This window comes from Pipistrellus kuhlii, unplaced genomic scaffold (genome assembly GCF_014108245.1).
Source record: "Pipistrellus kuhlii isolate mPipKuh1 unplaced genomic scaffold, mPipKuh1.p scaffold_m20_p_8, whole genome shotgun sequence".
Lineage (NCBI taxonomy): Eukaryota > Metazoa > Chordata > Mammalia > Chiroptera > Vespertilionidae > Pipistrellus > Pipistrellus kuhlii.
In genome coordinates, this window is record NW_023425584.1 from 2,591,655 (window position 1) to 2,613,876 (window position 22,222).

A 22,222-nucleotide genomic window follows, 5' to 3' on the forward strand; every position below is an offset into this window, starting at 1 on the left:
GAGCGGTGTCCTTACTGTGAGAACTCCATCAATGACACCTGTTCATCCATGTGACTCGGCTCTGTGCCAGGTGCCACCCCCGAGGAGCTCGGAGTGGCCAGAGATGGGGTGGGTGTGGTGACAGGCTGGACCACCAGCTCCTGAGGTTGTAGGGCAGGAGGTGAGAGGATCTCCGAGGCCATCCCTGACTATGGCCTTGGCTGATTTCTGAGGCCATTTCCACAGCGGCTCAGCCAGAAGCGAGGGCAAAACTGATGTTTTTCTGTGGCCTCTTGAGCTCTATGGGTCAGCCCCCCGCATGCCAGCTGGTACCCCTTGTAGCCTTGTCGGTGCCGATGGACAGAAGAGACCAGACAGACCTAGAGCTGCTGTACAAGGTCTTTTCTTTGTTGTCATGGTTGGGTTGGTACATCTTAGCGTCTGCGTCATACAAAGGGGGAGCAACAGCCATGGCTTTTGGTCAGGTTCAGGGGGGCATAGGGGTGCCCCTCCCCTCCCCCAGGCACTGACACATTTAAAGGAAGCAGAGCAACAAAGACACAGCACAGAGATGGGAAAAGGGTACCCCCGCGCGGGCAGGATGGTCATCCTCACCAGGGCCTCGCCAGGACCCCCGCCTGCACCCGGGACCAGCACGAGCACCTCCCCTCTCCTCACCGCGAAGAGGGGCGGAGAGGGGAGCAGGGGACACGTGGGGGGAGGCAAATCGTTAGGCCCGGGAGACGTCCCCTCATCGGAGCCAGTCAGACCCCAGTCCCCTTGTGCAGTCAAGCGCCCGTGGGATCCTAGAAGGATGGAGCGACTGGGTGGTGGGGACAGCAACCCTGCCAGCTGGGTGCGGGGGCTCCTGGGGCTTGGTGTCTGTCTCATTACACTCTAACCACCAACTTTTGGGTGGCTTCTCTGCCCACATGAGGGCCCTGGACTGATATACTTCTGTTCTCTGTCTCTCTTGCCCCTTTTTCCCCTTTTATCTATCTGTCTGCCTGCCTATCTATCCATCCACCCATCCATCCATCCATCCATCCATCCATCCATCCATCCATCTGTCTGCCATCTCTCTATCACACACACACCTGGGAGGGTCTCTTGACTTCCTGCTTGTGTTTGGAGGAGACCCCATATGGCTTTGCTGGTAAGAACACCCTCCAGGACCTTCTGGACTGGAGTGGAGGATGCCCACATCCTTGCCTGTCTCAGGTGCCTAATGGACAAACCCAGAGAGGCCCAGTCCCTTCTCTCTGGCGGCGGCCGTACAGGCCCACGCCTGTCAGTGGCCTTCCTCAGGAAGCACACACACCCACCCCGGGCAGTGCGCATTCTCCTGCATCTGGTTCTGTTCTCACCACTTATGATTGCTCTTCCTATATCCCTAGCTGGGGGGTGTCTGCTAAGTATACTGTGTGTGTGTGTGTGTGTGTGTGTGTGTGTGTGTGTGCGCGCGCGCGCTGAATTCTGGGGCCTCTCCCTCCCCACCCAGCCTCCCAAGTCTGTCACATGCACGTTGACCCATTTGTTGCAACACACTCATCCCCTCCCATCCCGTGGGACACACACATCTCCTGCCCCAGGCACATCATGTGATTATCCCTGCCCTGCTGCAGCCTCCCCCCGACACACGTTTTGTCTCCTCAAGCGTGTGCTGCATGTGGGCTGCTCTCCAGAGTCAAGTCTGTCAGGAATGATAGTCATCATGTTCTCCTGGACCTGAGTGTGGTCACCTGGCAGTGGTTAGAGCCAGGTGTGCCCCAGGCTGACATTCTCTCCTGGTGCCCACCTCCCAGAGGCCTCCAGTCCTGCTGCTGGGGCCAGGCTGTAGGATCCGGAGAGTCTGGGAGGTATCCCAGACTAAGCCAGCCAGCCTGGAGGGCACTCTCCTGTGGGAAAAGCCCTGAGCCCACTCTGGGGGTGCAGAGGGCTTCAGGGACCGCCAGGATGCCCTCTGGGGCTCTGGGGTCCCTCAGGCTCTCCTGAACTACCTTGTACGCCTGGATTCCCTGCTCAGCTGAAGCTCCCAGGCCTCGGCCTCCACTGTCCATTTAGCATGATCTGTGCCCTGGCCCCATCTTCCAGACCAGTGGGTCCCAGTCAAGGGGGAGACCTTTCTGAAGGAACTGCCCCATGTCCAGTGGGCCTCACACGCAGGGTGTGCGGAGGCCCAGCCAATGGACTGGGCCCTGCCTCTCTCTGCCTCAGGACCCCGGGGCCCTAGAGAATGACCATCCTGCCCAGGATAATAGACAAACTCAGACAAGCAGACAATAGGGGTGCAAGGTGGCTCCCCATCACGGACACAGGCACAGATACAGAGACAGGCCCCGTGCGGGGCAGGGCGTGGGCACAGGGAAGGGGCGGGGGTGAGGGAGAAGGGCAGGTCCAGGGAGCTGGCGCTGCTGAGGCCCTGCTCCCCGAGAAGGGACAGACCAGGGTGCTTTTCTGGTTCCCTAAACGTATGGGTTATTTTGTCTCATCTCTAAAGTATTGCAGTCTAACTGATATGGCTTTAACTATTGGAAATGGACAGAGAAGACACATGTCTCTCTCTGAAATAAAAGCATAAATCCACTAAAATGGAAAACCTGCAGAATGCAAACTGGGGCCAATGGGGCAGGGGCATCAGGGGCAGGCAAGTCGCCCCCTCCCTAGCCCCAGCTTTGGGGGCAGGCCCTGGCTGGGGCCCAGCATGGCTTCTTGGGGCACTGCCTGGATCTGTCCCAGGGGCTTGTGAAGACCGCAGGCAGGAACCCCCAAAGGTGGAAGGACTCTGGGCCAAGGACAAGGTCTCCTGTTGGATGTGGCTATTTGTGGCCAATGGTTTTGGGGCCAAGAGGAGGCGTCTTAACCATATTTTTTCTCTCCAAGAGCCTGTTCTGCATACACCTGCCTTTTCAGAGCTACATACATGCACATAACAGTCTTAGCACATCTCTACAACATCTAATACACACCCATCACTCCTAACATACATGATGCTTTGAAAACACATGCAAATACAAGTTCACACATGCAAGCTCTCCCACACACATGAGATGGTTAGTACACACATAGGGCACAATATCAACTCATACGTACTACCTCAAACACACATACACAAGCTGCCTAACATACACAATCTCTAACACCGCAAGGTCTTGATGACTAACACATACTCACAACCTCAAGACTCTCTCTCTCTCTCTCTCTCTCTCTCTCTCTCTCTCTCTCTCTCTCTCTCTCTCTCTCGCCATACACCTATATGTACAGCCTCTGGACACATCATTGCTGATGCGGTCTCTGCCATGCATACAGATGCATGCATGGACACAGTTTCCTCTCTCATTGCTCCATGGCCCTCAGTTCTCACAAAACGGACTGAGCAGGAGGCCTTGACCTCTGTGGCTGGAGGAATAAACACCAGTCTCCCACATCCCAGAGGAGAGTTGTTCTTGGCCGATGACATGAATGGACAGATGCCTTCTGTCAAGTGGGGACTGGCTTTTCCCCAGAGGCTTGGGGCTTCAGCCAGGAGGGGTCCTCCAGGGGACCATGGGGTCCTGGAAGCACATAGGACAGGGCGGTGGGAATGAGCGGTGGATAGGAATGGGGGCAGCTTGGCTGCACCAATGGGGGGGTGTCCCATGGCATAGGCCATCGCTGCCCAATGGCTCCAAGTGTTTTCTGGGGGGCCTGGGCAGCCCCTTGTCTGGGCAAGCTGGGCCCAGACTGGCAGTGGGCCCCCCAGAGCTAAGTGGAGGGTGGGGGAACAAGGAGCTACCCTACCCTGGGCCCCTCCACAGATGAGTTATAGTCCAAAGAGGATCCATTTGGAGGGACTGGCTTTGTAGGGGGTATACCTTTGCAGGTGGCGGTTGGGGCAGGGGTACACCCAGGGGTACTCCTGCGTGTCACCAGGGGGCGTGTAGGAGGAGAGCCTCAGCCTCCTTCCCAGAAAAGAGGGGCCTCTTAGCCTGGGCCCTCCCAGGGCAGGCTTACCCTGACTCCCTTCTTCAGAGCGAGACAACCCAGAACCCCTGCCCTGACCTGGAGCCCACTGGGGGTCGGAGGCCAAAGGTCAGCATGCTGGGCAGGGCCGGAATGTGTCATTACTTTGGCTGGCTGGGGACAGTGGTCCTCCTGGCAGTGGGGTGCATGAAGGAATGTATGGGGGTTACCACACTAGCATGGACCTTAGGCTTCTAGAAGGGGGCCCCAGCGCCTCCCACACTGGATAGAATGCCCCCGCTGGGGAATAGCTGTCTTCCCTTTTCCAAGAAACGTGGGAGTGCGGTGGGGGTGGGATACCCCGGGATGAAGGGTGTGTGTGGGAGTGCTAAGGAGATGAGCCCCTCGCCAGGGACAGGTGGGCAGAGGCCAACTGAGGTTTTCCCTGTCAGAACTGAGACTTCAACTGAATCAAAAGAAAAGAAAGAACGGAAGAAAGAAAAATAGTAACAGGTGGAGTGGGGGTGGGCAGGAAGGAGGGCTGGTTACTTCTTGAACATGTCCTGCAGCGGCCCGGGCAGGTATTTGAGCACCGTGTCCAGGATGCTCTCCTCCTCCTCCTCCTCCTCATCCCCGCAGCCCGCGGGGATGGCCTTCTTGGGCCGCGTCAGGCTCCCCTCGCAGGGCTGCTCCAGGGCTGCCTTCTCCTCAGCCTCCTTCTCTTCCTTCTTCTTCAGCCCGTACTGGGGGTGGGGGGAGGGCAGACATGAGCATGAACAGGGCAAGGAGAGAGCTGGTCTCAAGTTTCACACAGACTCAGCTGGAGCAACTCATGAGAACGCGCCCAGTCTCAGTCCTCTCATCTATAAAATGGGGAGAAGGGCACCTTCTTGGCGAATGATGTCAGTCCCCAGATGTAGAGAGGCGGTGTGAGGGGTTTCCTTGGAATCAATCCCTGCTCATAATGCCTTCTCTGCTCTTTTGAAATCCCCCGAGTTCTGAAATCTGGAAGTTCTCCCTTATGTTTGGACCCGAATTTTGGTGACAAACTTTGACTTCCACGGATGGAAGCCTACTTAGAATCTTGATGTATTGCGGTGGTGTGGCCAGACAGGTGTTAATCTGTTTGGCATAGGCTGGCAGCCGCAACCCACCGGGGTGATATCTATCAGTAACAGGTGCTCAGGGCACTAAGGAAACTTTTCACCCCCCCCCCCCCCCCATACTGGATTCTAAACCTCTTTGGTCTCAAGGGTTTTGAATAGGAGATCGCAGACCCATAGCAGCAACACTAGAGAGCACTTCCTATGTGCACCGTCATCGGGGATCACCGCAGATCCTGGGAGAGGGTGTTTCTGTCACCCCCACTTTTCTGATGAGACTATGGAGCTCAGAGAGAACTAGGCCTAAGGTCAGAGCTGGATTCAGGGGAACTTGAGGCCAGGGTTTGGGGACCCACTGCTCCCCCGTGCCTCCTGTACCCCAGGGCGGGCGGGCGGGCGGGCGGGCGGATGGCGCTGACCTTGTCTCGGATCTGCTGCCGGACCTTCTCACGCTCGGCCTCCATGCGCGCATGCTTAGCCTTGCGCTCCTCCTCCTGCTGCCGCAGCGCCTCCTGACGCTCCTCCTCCTTCTTCTGTGCGTCTGGGTCCTTCTCCTCCTCGCCGCCCAGCATCTTCCCCATGTCCTTGGTGGCCCCTGCAGGGGAGGGTTGGGAAGGGAGAGGACGAGGTCAGGGGTGCTCAGAGCTGGGATAGCGGTTCCCTGGTTGATGGAACCATCTCTGAGAGCCTCTCCCATCTGGGTTCAGATCCTGGTTGAGGGGGGAGGGTGCAGGGCTGGGGCCTCACCTCCGAGGGCCTGCTTCATGACGAAGTCCATGGCTGTGACTCAGGTTAGTGCGCCCTAGCCCACAGCTGAATTCACATGCAGTGCTCCTGGCAGGCCGGCTGGGAGATTTGCCAACCTGCAAAAGAGGAGCTGGGAGTTAGATGGGAGAGACCTCTGCACAGCCAGGCTGCTGGAGTTTAGATAGACGGTGACCTCATCCAGGTTCATAGGCACCATGGGACACCATCAGTCTGAGGCCAAGACGCAATGCCCTTGATCCTTAGGGAAAGGTGCTATTTCTTGAGCACTTGCTATATACCAGTCACAAATATGCTGCCAAAAGACTCAGATCCCTATTTTATGATATATATATATATATATATATATATATATATATATATATATATATATAATTTAAATATATATATTTAAATTAATTTCAGAGAGTGAGAGAGAGGGAGAGAGATAGAAACATCAATGATGAGAGAATCATTGATTGGCTGCCTCTTGCATGCCCTGTACTGGGGATTGAGCCCGCAAGCTGGGCATGTGCCCTTGACCGGAATCGAACTTGGGGCCCTTCAGTCTGCAGGCCGATACTCTTTTCACTGAACCAAACTGGTTAGGGCTAGATCCCTATTTTAAAACCATCTTGACTGTATTGCTTGAATTTGATTGTAGTCAGGAATCTTAGAAAGAGCCTCTCAATTTGGATGCCACCTCATTTCTTATTTGCTATATGTCTTTCAGGCAAGTTATGGAACCCCTTTGAGCCCCAGTTTCCTCCTCCATAAAATAGAAATGGCAGTGCCTCCGTTTCCAGAGCTGCTGTGGAGACCAGAGAATTCCAGCCTGGGCCACTGGATTGACCCCTAGATGGAATGAGAGTGTGCCCAGGGACCCACAAATCATGGCAAGCGAGGAAGTGAAGACAGCGAGCTTGGATGAATATATCCAGACTTTTGAAAATAAGCAAATGGAGAAATACATTATTTTTATTGTAACATATATGCAAATGTGTTGTTTATAGCTTAATCTTTATTTTTATTTTGAATTACACATAGGGGGTTAGAGACATGATACTCTTCTTGGGGCTTAGAGTCTTTAAAATACCAAGCATGGGGCCTTGTACGCACTCAGCATATGTTAGCACTCCTTCCCTCTCCCTGAATCACTGACTTTCAGTTTTATCATATTTTTTAATTGTTATTATTTTGCCTCAGAAGATTTTTCTTCGAATAAAAGCTTAATGAGAATCTCAATATGCAAGATATGTAAAAGTGGAACCATTCCAGCCGAAACCGGTTTGGCTCAATGGATAAAGCATTGGCCTGCGGACTGAAGGGTCCCAGGTTTGATCTGGTCAAGGGCATATACCTTGGTTGCGGGCACATCCCCAGTGGAGGGTGTGCAAGAGGCAGCTGATTGGTGATTCTCTCTCATTGATATTTCTAACTCTCTGTCCCTCTCTCTTCCTCTCTGTAAAAAAAAAAAAATCAATAAAATATATATATTAAAAAAAGTGGAACTATTCCAATGGTGGGGGCGGGGTAGAGAGCCTGGGGGCCCCCCACCACCCTTGGCCTCCTTTGTGCCCTGTTTCCTCCACATTCCTAAGCATTTGAACAGCAGTGCTCTAACTCCTAGAGGTTTCCTTTTTATTTTAACCGTTTATATCACCGGAGCTTTCACAGGCAAAGCCACCATACATCCCCATTTGGGTGCTGATGGGACATCCCGGAGCTGTCCAAAGTGGGATGCGGCTTGATGGTCAGCTGAGGCCAGAATGACTCCCCAAGGCCTTTCATCCCACACAGCCTTGGGTTGGGGTCTTTGTGTTTTGCTAGAAGGAAAAGGGGGTCAGAGAAACCAGACCAGATATTGCAACCAGGTGGAGTTCAAGGTCCCTTGGTTTTCAGTTGATGATGGATTTCCCTCATTTCTTTCAAAATGAGAAAACATATTGTCAGACTGAGATCTTTCCATAAAATGGGGCCTGAGAGTCTATTGGAGAAGTCTACAGGATCAGACCACATGATAAGCTGGTTGTTTTGAGGAAGGGAAATCATAATGGAGGAGAAAAAATGCCCACAGGCTTTGGCACCAGACACTCTGGCTCCCGTCCTGACTGGACCACTGGGAAAGCTTCCTTACGTTCCCTACAAAGCGGGGTATAGTTCCCTACCCTTCCACTGCTGTTTGAAGGAGAAGACAAGAGACTGGCCACATGTCTGGTGTGTAGGAACTCACTAATATAAGCCCTTGCTGACTGCATGTTGACGAGGACACACCCAAACGGGCCAGCCCTTGTAGGAAATGCAAGAGAACCCACCCTGACCCAACATTCTGAGTGTGAAGATTGCTCAGCTCAGTCTGCCAAGGTGGTTTCATTCGGCTCAAAACATTGTAAAGAGACAGCCTTTCTAAGAACAGGGAGAAACACACAACTTAAACATGGAATGGTTCCAGGAACCACTGGGTTCCTCCTCCTGTGTTTACATGCAGCTCAAGGAATTGCAGGTGGTGGTGGGAGACACGGACTCTAATTCGAGACGTTTCAAATTGGCTGGCAGGGCACCTGGGCTTTGGTTCCGGCCTCCTCCCTCAATTGCTGCGTTGGCACGTCTCCCGGGACCAGGTGATACTTCCGAGCCCTATCCCGGGCACTTCCGTTCTAAGGTATTTGCACTGCTGGCCACTCCACCGTCTCCTTAAACCCTCCTCCCCTGTTGGTCTGTTATTCTCTCCCTGCCCCCACCTCCATCTCCTACTGCTCTCTCTCCTCTGCTTCTCTGTCTCCTCTTCTCTCTCTCTGTCCTTTGCAGCCTCCTCTTCTTCCTCTTGTGTCTTCAGTGAAGATGTTCGCAGGACTCTGAACTTAGCTTTTTCCTCTCTCACCTTCCCCTAGGGTAGGGGTGTCGAACTCAATCAGAGAAGGGGCCAAAATCTAAAATCCAGCCTAAATCGCGGGCCGAATGGTTTACTGAACAGTCATAAACTGTCATTGTGATGGAAACGCAGCGGAGTGCAGTGATGACAGCGCGGTGCAGGCCACATTGCAAGGCCTGGCGGGAGGGATTTGGCCCGCGGGCCTTGTGTTTGACACATGTGCCCTAGGGGAACATGGTCCTTTCCAGAGGCTTTAATCATCTCTGATACTGATGATGATGCTACCTTGACGCTTTTTTCTGGGCACTGCTCAGACTCAACATGCTATCTTTCTACACCAAACCATCTACCTCTCCAGACTCCTCTGTTTCCATTCATTCATTCATTCATTCAGCAAACATTGATGACCACCCCTCACCCCCAGGATGCAGTGTGTCCACTCAAGGGCTGAGTCTTCTCCATGCTATGTCCATATTGCTCTAGGTGCGTCCTACACTGGGACTGCTGGGATTGCTTAACCAGGCTCCTTGGGTCCTCCCCAGAATTCTGTGGCCCACTCCCAGTATGGTCCTCTCAGCTCTTTTTTTTTTTTAAATTATTTATTGATTAAGGTGTTACATATGTGTCCTTATTCCCCCATTATCCCCCATCCCCCCTACTCATGCCCTCATCTCCCTGGTGTCTGTGTTCATTGGTTAGGCTTATATGCATGCATATAAGTCCTTTGGTTGATCTCTCCCCCTTATCCCCACCCTCCCCTACCTTCCCTCTGAGGTTTGATGATCTGATCTATGTTTCTCTGTTTCTGGATCTGTCTTTGTTCATCAGTTTCTGTTGTTCATTATATTCCACAAATGAGTGAGATCATGTGATATTTATCTTTCTCTGACTGGCTTATTTCGCTTAGCAAATGCTCTCCCAGCTCTTAAGCAGGGTCCTGTTCACCCTGTCAAGACTTTCCTAACCAATGTCTCAAGGCCCAGTGTCCTCCGATCCCATCCCACTCAGGAGGTGACCCTCCCCCACACTTCCTGTGATGCCGGGAACGGTCTGTGAGCTCTGGGGTCAGGCATACCTGACAGGACTCCTCAATCTGCAGCTTTTCAGCTGTGTGATAACGAGTCATTGACTTAACGTCTCTGAGTCTCAGTCTTTGTTACAAAGTGAGGATTATAATGCCACTTTGAAAGGTTAGAACAAACCTAAGGAATGTGTGTGGCACATAATGGGGGCTCAGTAAATGGTGGCTGTTATCATTAGGAAAATGCTAGCTAGAGCCGAAACCGGTTTAGCTTAGTGGATAGAGCGTCGGTTTGAGGACTGGAAGGTCCCAGGTTCGATTCCAGTCAAGGGCATGTACATTGGTTCCGGGCTTGTCCCTGGTAGGGGGCGTGCAGGAGGCAGCTGGTTGATGTTTCTCTCTCATCGATGTTTCTAGCTCTCTATCCCTTTCCTTCCTCTCTGTGAAAAATCAATAAAATATATTTTAAAACAATGCCAGCTACAGTGAGCTCCCCTCCTCCTCTCCTGAGGAAGAGGACTCCGCCTTCCCCGGGAAGGCAGCCCATCGGCCTTCACTCCAGATTTTCTCCTTTGCACCTCCTCCCTGATGCACTCATCACTCCCTGTTCCTCCCTCCCTAGCCTCTCTCCTCAGGTCTTCATCCCCTCCTCCTCCAACTCTTGCCCTGACCCCATCTTTTTCTTAATCTCTGCCCTCTCACTTCACGGGGAGAGTCTTTACCAGGTGTGTCTGCTTCTTCGCCTCCCAGTGAAGCCCTGAGCTCTGTGAGACCAGGGGTTTGCTGCTTCTGCTGTGCCACCCAAACTGCCCCACTCAGATTCGCCAGAGGCTGCCTAACGGCCAGACCCAGGAGCATTTTCATCGCCCTGGTCCTCCTCCATCCCTGAGGAGCATCAGATGGTGGAGAGGACCCCTACCTGCCCCTGTCCCCAGGTTCTTCCTGTCTTCTTGAACCTCCTGAATTCCATGACTCAGCACTCTGTGGTCTTCTTATCTCTCTCTCCTTTCCTGACAGGTCCTCTCTCTCTCCTTTTCTGACTCCTTTTCTTTAAAACAGCAATTTTCAACCTCTTTCATCTCCTGGCTACATAAACTAATCGCTAAAATTCCAGGCACTTAAAAAAAATATTTTGTGGTCAATCTGACAAAAAAATAAAAAAGGTATAATTTTGATTCATTCACATCAGATGGCTATTGTGTTGGCTGTTGCCATTTCTTCTTTCACAATCTAAGGGAAAAGAGGCCAGTGCCCCTGACAAAATAGGCAGGTTTTGCATGTTTTAAACATTCTTGCGACTCACCAGTGGGGTATGCTGGTTGAAAATCACCGCTTTAAAATGCAGCTGCTCATTAGGCAATCTCTCCCCCTTCTTCCTCCTGATGCCCCTCCCTCCCCCTCCATTTCCTTCGGGAACCTCACCTACTTTTACTGGTTTATGTCTTTTTATAGTCACAGATTGATCCCCTCCACCCCCACCTCCCCCTCCTCCCTTCACCCACTCTCCTCAAACCTGCCCATTTAACTCGCAGCTGGATATCGCCACACGGATAATCCCAGTTCATCCTGTCCAGGGAGCTTTCTTATCCTCGCCTCCCCCACCTAGCTCTCCCCTCCTCCGGCACTCTGAAAACTCCAGGCTCAGCGACTTCTTCGTTTATTCACTCACACACTCACTCCCACTATAAATATTCTCTGAGCACCTGCTCTGTGCCAGGCGTTGTCCTGGGTGCTGGGGCTGGGGCAGGGCACGAGGGAGTCCCAGCCTTTGCTGTCACAGCATTCAGCCGGCGGGGGAGGCAGGCACGGGACAAAGGCCACACAGGAATTGGTGAGTTACAGACGGGCGGGGTGCTGAGGGAGCAGTCTGGGGACTGTGGCTTCACAATCTGTGTTCACACCCTCCTTCCTCCTCTGGCTGCTGTCCTGCCTTGGTTGGGGCCTCAAGGCTCTGGATTTGTGCATACATTGAAGCTGTCTGTCTCCTCCAGCTCTCTCGCCCAGCCTTCACACAGCCGTCCGGCTAATCTCTCTAAAGGGCAGACCTGCTCGTGCAAACACGCCCTGCCATGGCTCCACACCACCTCCCTAACCCGGTCAGAGTCCTTGCGCTGACCTTCAATCCCCGCACAACCTAGCACCTGCCTGCTCTGCCATCCGTTTCCCACACCTTGCATGTGGCTCTGCCTCCGCCGCGCCCCAGCACAGAGCATGCTGCCTAACCCTGGGGCGGCTGTGCATGCTGCTTCCACAGCCGAGAAATGCCGCACCCTCATCTCTGCCGGTTCAAATCCCAGCGCCACTACTTATCAGTGACCTTAAGCAAGTGATTTAATCTTTCCTCTTCTGTAAGATGGAGACAATAACACCGATGCCCAAGGCATGTTGTGAACATGAAAGGAGACAATGCAGATGGAATGCTCAGCCCAGGGTTTGGCTGTAGGTGCTCAGTGCATATTGGCTGTCATCACCATCATTATCACCACTGTCAGCAGCAGTATTCATTTTCAAAGATGCCTCTCCACGTCACCCCTCCCATGACATTTCCTGGGTCTCCTCCATGAGACATGATGGTATCTGCTAGGGCAGCCTCGGCTACCTCCAGCTCCTCTCTCTGTCCAGTGATGTGTCTTCCTCTTCCCGGTCCCTCTGGGCTCCTCCCTGTGTCTTGTGCATTTTCCCAGTCCCAGTGTCTGCAGCACCTCCTGGTCTGTGGGGGAGCCAGCTGGATTGAATGTAATGCTCTGTGTCAGCGAGTATGGGAGGATGTACGCGCTCGAGGTATGATCTGCATTCTGACTCTGAATTTAGGCAGCGTGTGCTCGCGCGTGGGCGTGTGCAGGCGTGTGCAGGCGTGTGTGTGTGTAGAGATTTGCCATATGCCTGTAGGAGTGCTGAGGTGCAGCGGGTGGTGTGCAGTTGATTTTGTCTAGACCGCCAGGAGGCGCTCCTCGGCGGTTCTGCGGGCAGCTTCGGCTTATCCCGCTGCTGGAAGGGTGGTGGTGGTGGGGATGCTGGGCCGGGGAGGGGAGGCCGCGCAGGGGTGGGGAAGGGCAGCTGCAGCACCCGGTTTCCTTGCCTTCAGCATGCCCTGGACCCAGGACGCATCTTCAGGTTTTCCCTGACTTCCTCCCAGCGGGTCCCAGCCCGTCCCAGCTGGTCCCAGCCTGAAGGCTGCTGGGGCACCTCCTCAGGCTCTGCCTTCTGAGCCCCGGCCCTGCTAGGAGCTGGGCTCCTGCCACCTGACAAGTAGATGCGAGGCACCTGCAGTGTGTGTCCTTGTAGTTTCTGTTTTTTTTTTTTTTGTTTTTTTTCCCCCCCAATGGTTCAAGTTCGGGCTGTATTCACTGCAACTCAATTCAACACTCAACTGCTTTTTTTTTTTTTTCCACCCTCAGCTAACAGGGATTGTCCTTCTATCCCCACCTCCCCACCCCATCCCACCCCACCCCCAGCCCCTGGAAGGAAGCACTGGGGGAGGGGGAGGGGCTGGGGAGAATGGAAGGGGGCAGGACACCTGCCAGGAGACCAGCAGAAGTGGCGGGGGCTTTGAGCCCGCCCCCCCCAGAAGAGGGGACAGGAGCCCTGGCGCCCCCTCACAGACCAGCACAGCCCACACCTCTGCCCAGCTCTCCAGAGGCCACTGGGAGCGCCCCTCCCCCACACAGAGCTCCAGCCTCAAGACCCAGCCTGGGCTCAGACTTTGCAGGGGAGGGGGCAGAGCGGGGCAGGCGACGGCGTAAAAGAGACCCTTCCCAATGACCGCCCCCCCCCCCGCGGCTGGCTGTGCTGCCCATCCCTGCGCACCTCCCCTGAGAACAAATAGTCCCTGTGGCCCCCACCCCCACCCCAAACGGTGCTCAGGCTCTCCCCTCCTCTTTGGTCTGTCTGTCTGCGCCCCTCCCGCCGCCCTCTGACTCACTCCCCTTAGCGGGGAGCCGGAACTGTACCCCACGGGGCGGCTTCCTCCTCTGGGGGGAGAGGGCCCTGGCAGGCTCCCCGCTAAGTAGCTGGGATCGAGGTCCCCACCCCCACCCCAGCTCGAAGTTGCTCTCTGGGTTCAGACTTGAGCGAGTCTCCCATTGCCCTCGGGGCGGTCCTGGCTCCCCAGGAGCTGGGCTGTTTGGAGCTGCTGCCCGGGAAGGGAGGGGGGGGGGGCTCCCGGGGCGGGAAGGGGCCCATACCTTCTCCCAGTGCATGCCGCTTCACCCCCTTCAGCCTGCGGGCTCCCCCCTCGCGGGAGCTGTCCGTTCAGCACCACGGCCAGCAGCCAGCGCGCCGGGGAAGGTACCTGCTCCTGCCCTGCAGCCTCCCGGTCCTGCGTCCGCCCCAGCAGTCTTGGGGTGCTGTGCCCCCAAAGCAATAACCCTCAGCCTCCCGCGATGCCCTACGGCCTCGAGAGGAGAGCCGGGACCCTGTTGCCCACAGCCCAGCTCCGCCCTCCCGGCCCACGGCCAGCACCGACCTGGCGGTCCCGCTACCGTCTGAGCCACTGCGGGGCTCCGGCCGGACTCGGCGAGGCGGCTGCTTCTGCCGTTCCAGCTCCCGCCGCTTCGCCGCCGCGTGCAACTCCGCCTGGCGAGCTGGGGCCGCTGCCGCTGCTGCCAGAGACGCCCTCCAATCAGGCCCCTCAGCCAGGCCCTGACGTGCCACCGCTCCCCTTTCAGATGGGAAATTCAAATCTCTCTCCCTGTCTCTCCTCTCACCCTCTTTCTCTTGCCCTTCCCTCCTCCCCCTCCCCCCTTTCCCCTCTCTCCTCCCTCCCTCTCCCTCCCCCATTTCCTCTGCTTTCCCTTTTCTCTTCTCCCTTTTGTTCTCTGCCTTCTTTCACCTCCCCCTGCCAACCTCCCGCTGCCACCTGTCTTGTCCGGGCCACATGTCTTTTTTTTTTTAAAAAATATATTTTTATTGATTTTTTACAGAGAGGAAGAGAGAGGGATAGAGAGCTAGAAACATCGATGAGAGAGAATCATCGATCAGCTGCCTCTTGCACCCCCACTGGAGATGTGCCCGCAACCAAGGTACATGCCCTTGACCGGAATCGAACCCGGGACCCTCCAGTCCGCAGGCCGTCACTCTATCCACTGAGCCAAACTGGTTTCGGCCCGGACACATGTCTTAGGACCACACCTGGCTGCTTCAGTGCCCCGAGGGGCAGTGGGCGCAAGGGGATGGAGGGAGGGTTCCTGCAGGAAAGCCCTCCTTGGCTCCGCCAGGTGGGACTGGGCCCACTCTCCCCACGGTTCCCACCGCCCTGGGATACACCCCAGCTTCAGGGGCCCCTGTTCCTCTGCTTGCCCGCCTCTTCCCTACGGGACAGGGTTGCCACCAGATCATCCCTGCAGCCTCTCAGCATATTGTCCCTCTGCATGGCACTCCGTGAACATGGCGGAATACTGGCCAGGTCCCCATAGGGCCGAGGAGCCCTCCCGGTGAACCCCGAGGTTGAAGACAGCTGCAGCCTTGCATTGACCTTGGACAAGCCCAGCCCCTCTAATCTGCTGTCCTGTGAAGAATAAGGGGTCCTTTGGAAGGCCGCCGCCCTCTCTCGGAGGCCCAGGGGAGGAAAGGGAACTCCAGGGGGCAGGGCGACATTGGCCCACACGTGGCCTCTCCTCCTCCTCTCTCACTCCTGTTGGTGTCTCCTAACCAGCCTTTCCATGCCCTGCCATCCTTTGGCTCTGGGATGAGCCTTTAATCCAGCCGGATGTGCAGGAAGATGGCGTCGGAGAGGGGTCCTTGGCACAGGACTTTGGAAGATTTGCAGGAGATCACACACCAGGCAGGGTCATGCCAGAGCGAGATGGCTCCTGCTTCTGTGAGGGGATGGCTTCCTTCCAAGAAGGAGCGGCGAGAGCTGCAGAGGATGGGGCCTGGGGGAGGAAGGAGGCGTGCTTCTGTCCCAGAGAGCGAGGACTGTCCCTCTGCACATGCTCACGGCAGAGGCCTCAAAGTAGGGACCCCGTTCCCCACAAGTCAGAGGCCATTGGTACACCCCCTTCCTCACCTGCGGGGCCTCTTCTGAGGCTCATCTCTGTTCTCCCCTTACAGGATGTGAGCTGCCATAGGGAAGGCCCTTCCGTTAGGTCCGAGTGCCCTGTTTAGCACCATGTTGGGACATTGGCAAACTCACTCTTGATTTTTCTTCCCTCTCCTGTGGCAGGCGCTAATGGAGGGGGGCGGAGGGGAGAGGGTTTGGTTAGAACGACTTAGATTTGGCACTGGTGCCTGAGGGGAGTCTGGGCAGGGAGATCTGGCACCCTGCCATCTCAGGAGCCTCAGTCCCCCCTCCTTCCTTCTTTCTCTCTGTTCTCCTGGAATGGGATCTGGCTGGGAGCCCGTAGTTACAATTGGGGTTTTTCCACAACAGACATTGCCTTTGACATGGATGTGGACCAAGCTGGGCTAAAAAACCCAACTTAACTTTCAGAAAAATATGGAGCTCAGTTCTGGGCGCCACGATTTAAGACGGAATTTGATAAGATCAAGGCTGTTTAGAAGAGAAGGGGGTAGTTCGGTGTGGGCATCTGGGCAGGTCAAATGAGGGAAGGCTGGACGATCTGAGGATGTCTCCCCTGAAGGAGAGAGTACTAAAGGGGCCGGGAATGAGCCCTCCCAGGCGGGCTGGCAGGTCTTGCTCAGTTTGTAATCCCAGCACTAATGGTACCTGGCCAAGTAGGTGCTAAGGATATGCTTGTTGGATGAACAAATGACCATTGAAAAGGAAGAGGAGTACTATTGTTTGTGCTGGCGCTGAAGACAGAATTAGGGCAATGGGGGAAAGGTAAAGGGAGCAGACAGACGCTCTAAGCCCAAGAGGAAGACGGGCCACTGATTGTAACCGTCCAGCCATCGTGTGAGGTGGCCAGTTCCCCAGCCCTGGGCGGTGGCCGTTGGGTGACTGGTGACAGCTAAACCCCCCTTTGAACCCAGGCTTCTGTGAGTCCATTAAAACTGCATGAGCCGACATGAATCATATCTAGCTGCAGAACATCTTACTGATGAATAAAAGGACAGCCAGTCAGGTTTTGGTGGCTTCATCCCTATTGAATGATCAGGGGGAGATCATGACACGTTCGCTGCTGGTGCTTCCTGTCAAGGAAAGATGGTGGAGGGATGCTTCCTTGCTCCGTGTTCAGTGTTACTGGTTTGGACATGGTTCCCAGATGCACCGTCATCACTGCAGGGAAGTTGCTAAATATTATAAGCAGCTCCTCATGATTATAATACTACCAATCAGAGCGATCAACTGGGCCTCCCATACACCTCAGGAGCTCACTGTGGTGCTTTGCCTAAATCACATCTCTCCTTTAGTTCACACAAACCCCCATTTTCCAGATGGGGAAGACGAGGCCCAGGGTAATACAGTGAGTCTCGGGCAGAGCTGGGATGCCAGCCCGGGCCCGCCTGTCACTGCACGCTGGGGTCCTTCTGCCACATGGGGCTGCTTCTCTCCTGACACATCCCACAGCCTATGGAAATGTAACTTTTGCTCCGCAGATATTTTTCTACATTGACATTTACAGTCTCTCCTATCGCCAGTTTCTCACTAAAAGAAAAAAAAAAAGAATTCACACCCAGATCAGGGTCCTCATGTCATGTGGGTTGTCAGCATTTTCTTCAGCCTCCTGCATCTTTCATCCAGCCAGCTGCCCGTCACCTCCCCCACCCTGGCCTCCGGTCCTTGCAGAGCCTGCTCTCTGACAGCTTCTGAGAGTCACCTGGTAAAATATGGATATGGCTCCGCTTAAGGTGGCTTACCCTGGCTGCTGCTGCTGCTGCTGCTGCTGCTGCTGAATTTCTTCTTTTATTTATGAGCTCTCCGGGCCGGGGCAGGGGGCCAGATTTGAACAGATTTTTAAAACGATACGTGCCTGCCTTGAATGTTCAGTAGGCAGCCAATCAAGAGAGCTAATGTCAGTTCTCTGTGTGGGGATCGAGGAACAGCGTGTGACGAACGACAACTGCCACAGACCGCGAATGCAGTGATCAGCGAGGATGGCGCGCGGCCAGAGGTCGGCCGGTGTCCTCCTGCAACTGCTTCCGTCCAAAGGGCCCTCTGGGTGCCACGCAGAAGGCCAGGAGGCGTCTAGGAAGCGCTGGCTGCCAGCCCTGACCCAGAGCCTGCTGGCTGGGCCCACCTCTGCTGGTGGGTGCAGGGAGACAGCTGACAGCTCCCAGTGCCAACCCCACATCCTGCTATGCTAGCGTGAGCCTGAAAGGGCAGGATTGCTCTTGGTTTGGTTGGGTGGCCATGTGCCCCAGACAGAAACAGAGCTGTGGGGGTGGTGCACAGGGAAGAGCCCTAGGCCACCTGGCTCATCTGATGAGTGGGACCCCCCCCCCCCCCACACACACATCTTGTCACTGATAATGGCCAGGGAGCCATCACTGTCAGGGTATGTGCTTAGGGTCCCAGTCATTCTCACAGCATGGAGGCAGTGGTGTACATGTGTTTGTGCCCACCAGGGTGGGACCATGCAGGGAGTGATGGGACCATGGGAGGGGGCAGTAGGTGCGAGCAGGGCAGGTGTGGGCCTGCACCCTGTGACTCAGCGAGTGGTGGTGGCATGTCCCTCTGATGGGAAGTGACTCTGCTGGAAGTGTGTTGTCTGTGGTAGCATGCAGCCAAGCGGGTCATTGTTACAGTGGAATATGCCAGTGGCGTTGTGCGATGGTTTTTGTGTGAGGCAAGGGTACCCCATATAGTGTGCATGCTGTGCGGTGTACAACCACAGAGGGTGGCATTTACATCGACCATACCAGACGCAAAGACTCTGGGAACATGACACCATGTCATGGTGTATGTCTACTGTTTCTGACAACAAGAGATGACGCAGGTGATATAGGATGTTACCGTTAGTATGAAATGGTGCCCCCAGGGGGTAAGTGCGCAGATGGTGTCACAATGGGCCGGTACATATATCATTGCCGTTATGTGGGGCAGCAGGGTTGTATGTGTGCAGCCAGGAGTGTGTCATCACCTGTGTGTAGGTATGCAGGCTGCATGTGTCAGTGAGAGGGACTGACTGTCCTCCTCCATTCTCCCCCTGCCAGACAGGCCTATGGCACCCAACCTGCTAGCTCCTGCCCTACCTGGCAAGCTGCAGGAATCTGGGATTCTCTGTTCTCTACTTTTGTTTCCCAGAAAAGGGTCCCAAGTTCCCATCTGAACCCTGACTTGTAGGTGGCGCTTGGTGTGTGTGTGTGTGTGTGTGTGTGTGTGTGTGTGTGTGAACTTCCTGAGGAGCTCCTCTCAATCCCAGCGTAGCTGCCCACCAGTTCTTCAGAGGCCCCCTGCCACCCCTCACCCTGTCCCCAGGCTCCCAGATCCAGGCCCTCATTAACATTTCAGAGCAGTCCTCTGCCAGCCCACTCAGTGCCCCAGGATGTCCCCACACATTCAGCTCTCTCTTCTCTTGAGCTTTCCCGAACCATACATCTTCATGTCTGCCCCCAGTTTGTAGTTCCTCTGCCACCCAGCTCTACAAGGGTGTGTTGGTAATAAATTCTTACCCCTTTGCCTCTGGTTCTTTTTCAAGAGCTCTCTGCTGTCTCCCTTCCTCTAACCTCAGCCCTTCCAACTCGCTAGGATGTGGTTGGACCTCCCTGTCCATCAGGAATTCTTGATGACTCCAGATGCTCACATCACCCCAGAGCCAGCCATCTCCTCTGAGTCCTAGTGCTGGCATCAGAATTTGCTCTGTGCCCTCAGGAGGGCCCCCTTCCAGATGTCCCTTGACCTTGATGGCACTTGGTCCCTTTTCCTCTCTCCTTGGGAAACCCATGCTCAGAAAGAGTCTGCACACCTTAGCGTCCTCTCCTTAGGCACATGGAAACAGAATAACAGAGTTCCAGAACACCAGGATCTGAAGCAAAAGCCATTTCATAATCACATCTAGAGTCACAGAATTCACAACAACAGGCTTTCTAACCACTCTCTGCCCAAGAGCGGCCCACTCCTGCTCAGAACCTCGGGGGTGGTGACTTGTTAGAGAAATGGCAGATTCTTGGGTCTCATTCCACAGGGACTGAACCAAAATCTCTGAGCCAGAGCCCAGGAATTTGCACCAGGCCCTAGGTATTTCTGATGCACCCACTAATTGGAAACCCTTGGGTCAACCGAATCTGAGAACCATATGGTTCTGGGCCCAAGTCTCATAGAAAAAAAAAAAAAAAAAAGCAAATCATGGAATCATAAACTATATTAGGATTAGAAGCTTACATTCAATGGCACACATGCACTCACAACTTTAGATTCTTAAATTCTGTGAGATTTCTCGTCCAGAATTGTGGAGCTGGGAGTGTCCCTGGAGGGCGATTTTGTTCCCGGTCCGGGAGGAATTTCCCTTTTTAGCCACGTCACTCCTGTGGGGACGGAGGACACTTCCCCCTGCCCCCTGCAGGGCTGCCTCCAAGGTATCCTCTACATCCAGGCGTCTTCAAACTACGGCCCGCGGGCCACATGTGGCCCGCAGAGGAGTCTGATCCGGCCCGCCAGGTTTTCTGGGCAGTGAGCGCAGCCGAGGTGTTACAGTAGGAATTAGTAGTTCATATAGTCCGGCCCTCGAGCTCTCTGAGGGACCGTGATCTGGCCCCCACTTTAAAAAGTTTGAGGACCCCTGGTACATCTGTGAAGATAAACGCTCTTCCCATCTGGGTGCAGAGGCAGCTGGCAGAGCCCCTCTATTCACAGAGCAAGCGAGCCCAGAATGACTTCTCGTCTGCAGCGAGGGCCAGCACACACTGGCTCACCAGACCGATCGCCCTCTTTGATAAAATGAAGACGAGGGGCATTATTGCTGTTCCACTGAAGCAGGCATATCTGAGGGACACGGACAACACAGGCTAATAAGCTCTGGAGCTTCTGCTCACGGAAATGAAAGAGAGAGAGCGCGAGAGCATGTGCCTAGGGACAGCAGAACTTGATCTTGAAGATTGATGGGTGGGCGTGTGTGCGTGTGTGTGTGTGCGTGCGTGCGTGCGTGCATGTGTGTGTGTGTGTGTGTGTCGGTGGGGGAGGAGTGGAGTGAAGGGAGATGAGGAGAGATGCACAAAAAGTCAGCAAATGAAAAGGCGCCTCTTTAGTCATCTCATCCAGCACAGTCAATTTACAGAGAGGAAAACAGAGGTGCGGAAAGGCGATGGGACTTTCTCAACATGACACAACAAGTTAATGTGACTCCTCACGCCTGGGAGGGTATCCCTTTCTCATCACAGCCCAGCGTCCAGCCCACACTTCTTACAACACCTCCGGCAGCTCAGCACTGTCACAGGTGTCAGCCCTCCCAGCTGCCCTCCAGCCTGGCAGGTGGGTGTTTTTCCCTCAATTACTGACTTATCAGGCCCGTGTGGGGGGCCTGTGAGACCCCGACACGCTCCCAGGCAGCCAGAGATGTACAGGAAGTTTCCAAGTTACTCCTTCCCCTCTTTATTCTGCAGCGAGAGATGCAAACACTCCGTAGAGAGACAGCACATGGACCAGCTCAGACACTCCAGAAATCCTTTCCCTTCAGAGCCTCTGACTGGAGCACTCAGAAGGGGCGGAGGAGAGATGCCCACAAACAGTGGACGATCATACAACACGCTCAGCGCTGTCCCAGTGAGCAGGCAGCTCCGAGGCGGGGGAGGCCGAGACACACAGCTTGCGAGACAGATGGGCCTGGAAGCCCCGCACAGGAGAGGGGCAGGGTGGCTGGCTCTGGGGCTGCCCATGTCATCTCCGAGGTGCTGTGGAGGAGGCCAGACAGGCATGGGCTACATCTCCACAGCCCTCTGCCCCTTCCAGACGGCACCCCTTTCCTCCGAGACCCCGTTTCCTCCTCAGTAAAATGGGGGGGAGGGCCGGCCCTGACCTCTCAGGACGACTGTGAAGCTCAGAGAGAGCCATGTTAAGGAAACAGCGGCACAGTCTCAGCGAACGTTAATTCTCTTTCCCGCCCACACCTGAGCCCGGCAAGGATTGCTCTGGAGTCTGGGGCAGGGTGGCTGTTAGACAAAGCCTCTTTCTACAGTCTTCTCGTCAGAGAAATCTGCCTCCTGGGCTTCCCGAGTTTCAGCTGAATTAGAAAGAGAAGAACTGGAAGCGTAGAGGAAATGGGGAGCTGTTCCCCCTCCTCCTCCCCCCTTCCTTGGAGATGCAGGCGCTGGGGTATTGGGTTCCCGTATGGAAACTGCTGGAAGGAAGCCAGGAGGGGCTGGGACCTCAGGCTGAAGGACAGGAGGAATTTCCCAGCCGAGGTCTGAAAACAGCTGCTCTGTGCTGCTCGGCCTCCAGTGGTTTCTTTCTGGCAGGAAAGCAGAGTAAAAGCCCCCACCTTCTATCTGCCAAACACAGGGGGGTTGGGGAGGGCCAGGGAAGACGAAGCCGGGGTGGGGGGGGGGGAGGTGGGGGAGGCTTGAAGGACGGAGGAGGAAGGACTTTGCATTTACCAGCCTCGCACTGCTGTACGGGATTCGCAGTCTGTGTTTGACCACATCCCCACGCCAGGGGCTCCATTTTCTTAAATGTCATCACTTCAGCTTTATATTCAGACAGGGAGCGTCAGACTCAGAGGTTAA

The 22,222-nt window shown here is 54.9% G+C and overlaps 1 protein-coding gene across 1 annotated transcript; it reads right to left on the reverse strand.

Moving 5' to 3' along the window:
* Positions 1 to 366: 366 nt before the first annotated feature.
* CPLX2 (complexin 2) lies at positions 367 to 14,340 on the reverse strand. Its single transcript, XM_036424669.2, has 4 exons — positions 14,127 to 14,340; positions 5,772 to 5,887; positions 5,444 to 5,619; positions 367 to 4,664 (listed from the first exon to the last, which is right to left on the reverse strand). The coding sequence occupies exons 2-4, from the start codon at positions 5,800 to 5,802 to the stop codon at positions 4,467 to 4,469; spliced, it is 405 nt and encodes a 134-aa protein (XP_036280562.1). The 5' UTR covers positions 5,803 to 5,887; positions 14,127 to 14,340; the 3' UTR covers positions 367 to 4,466.
* Positions 14,341 to 22,222: the final 7,882 nt, after the last annotated feature.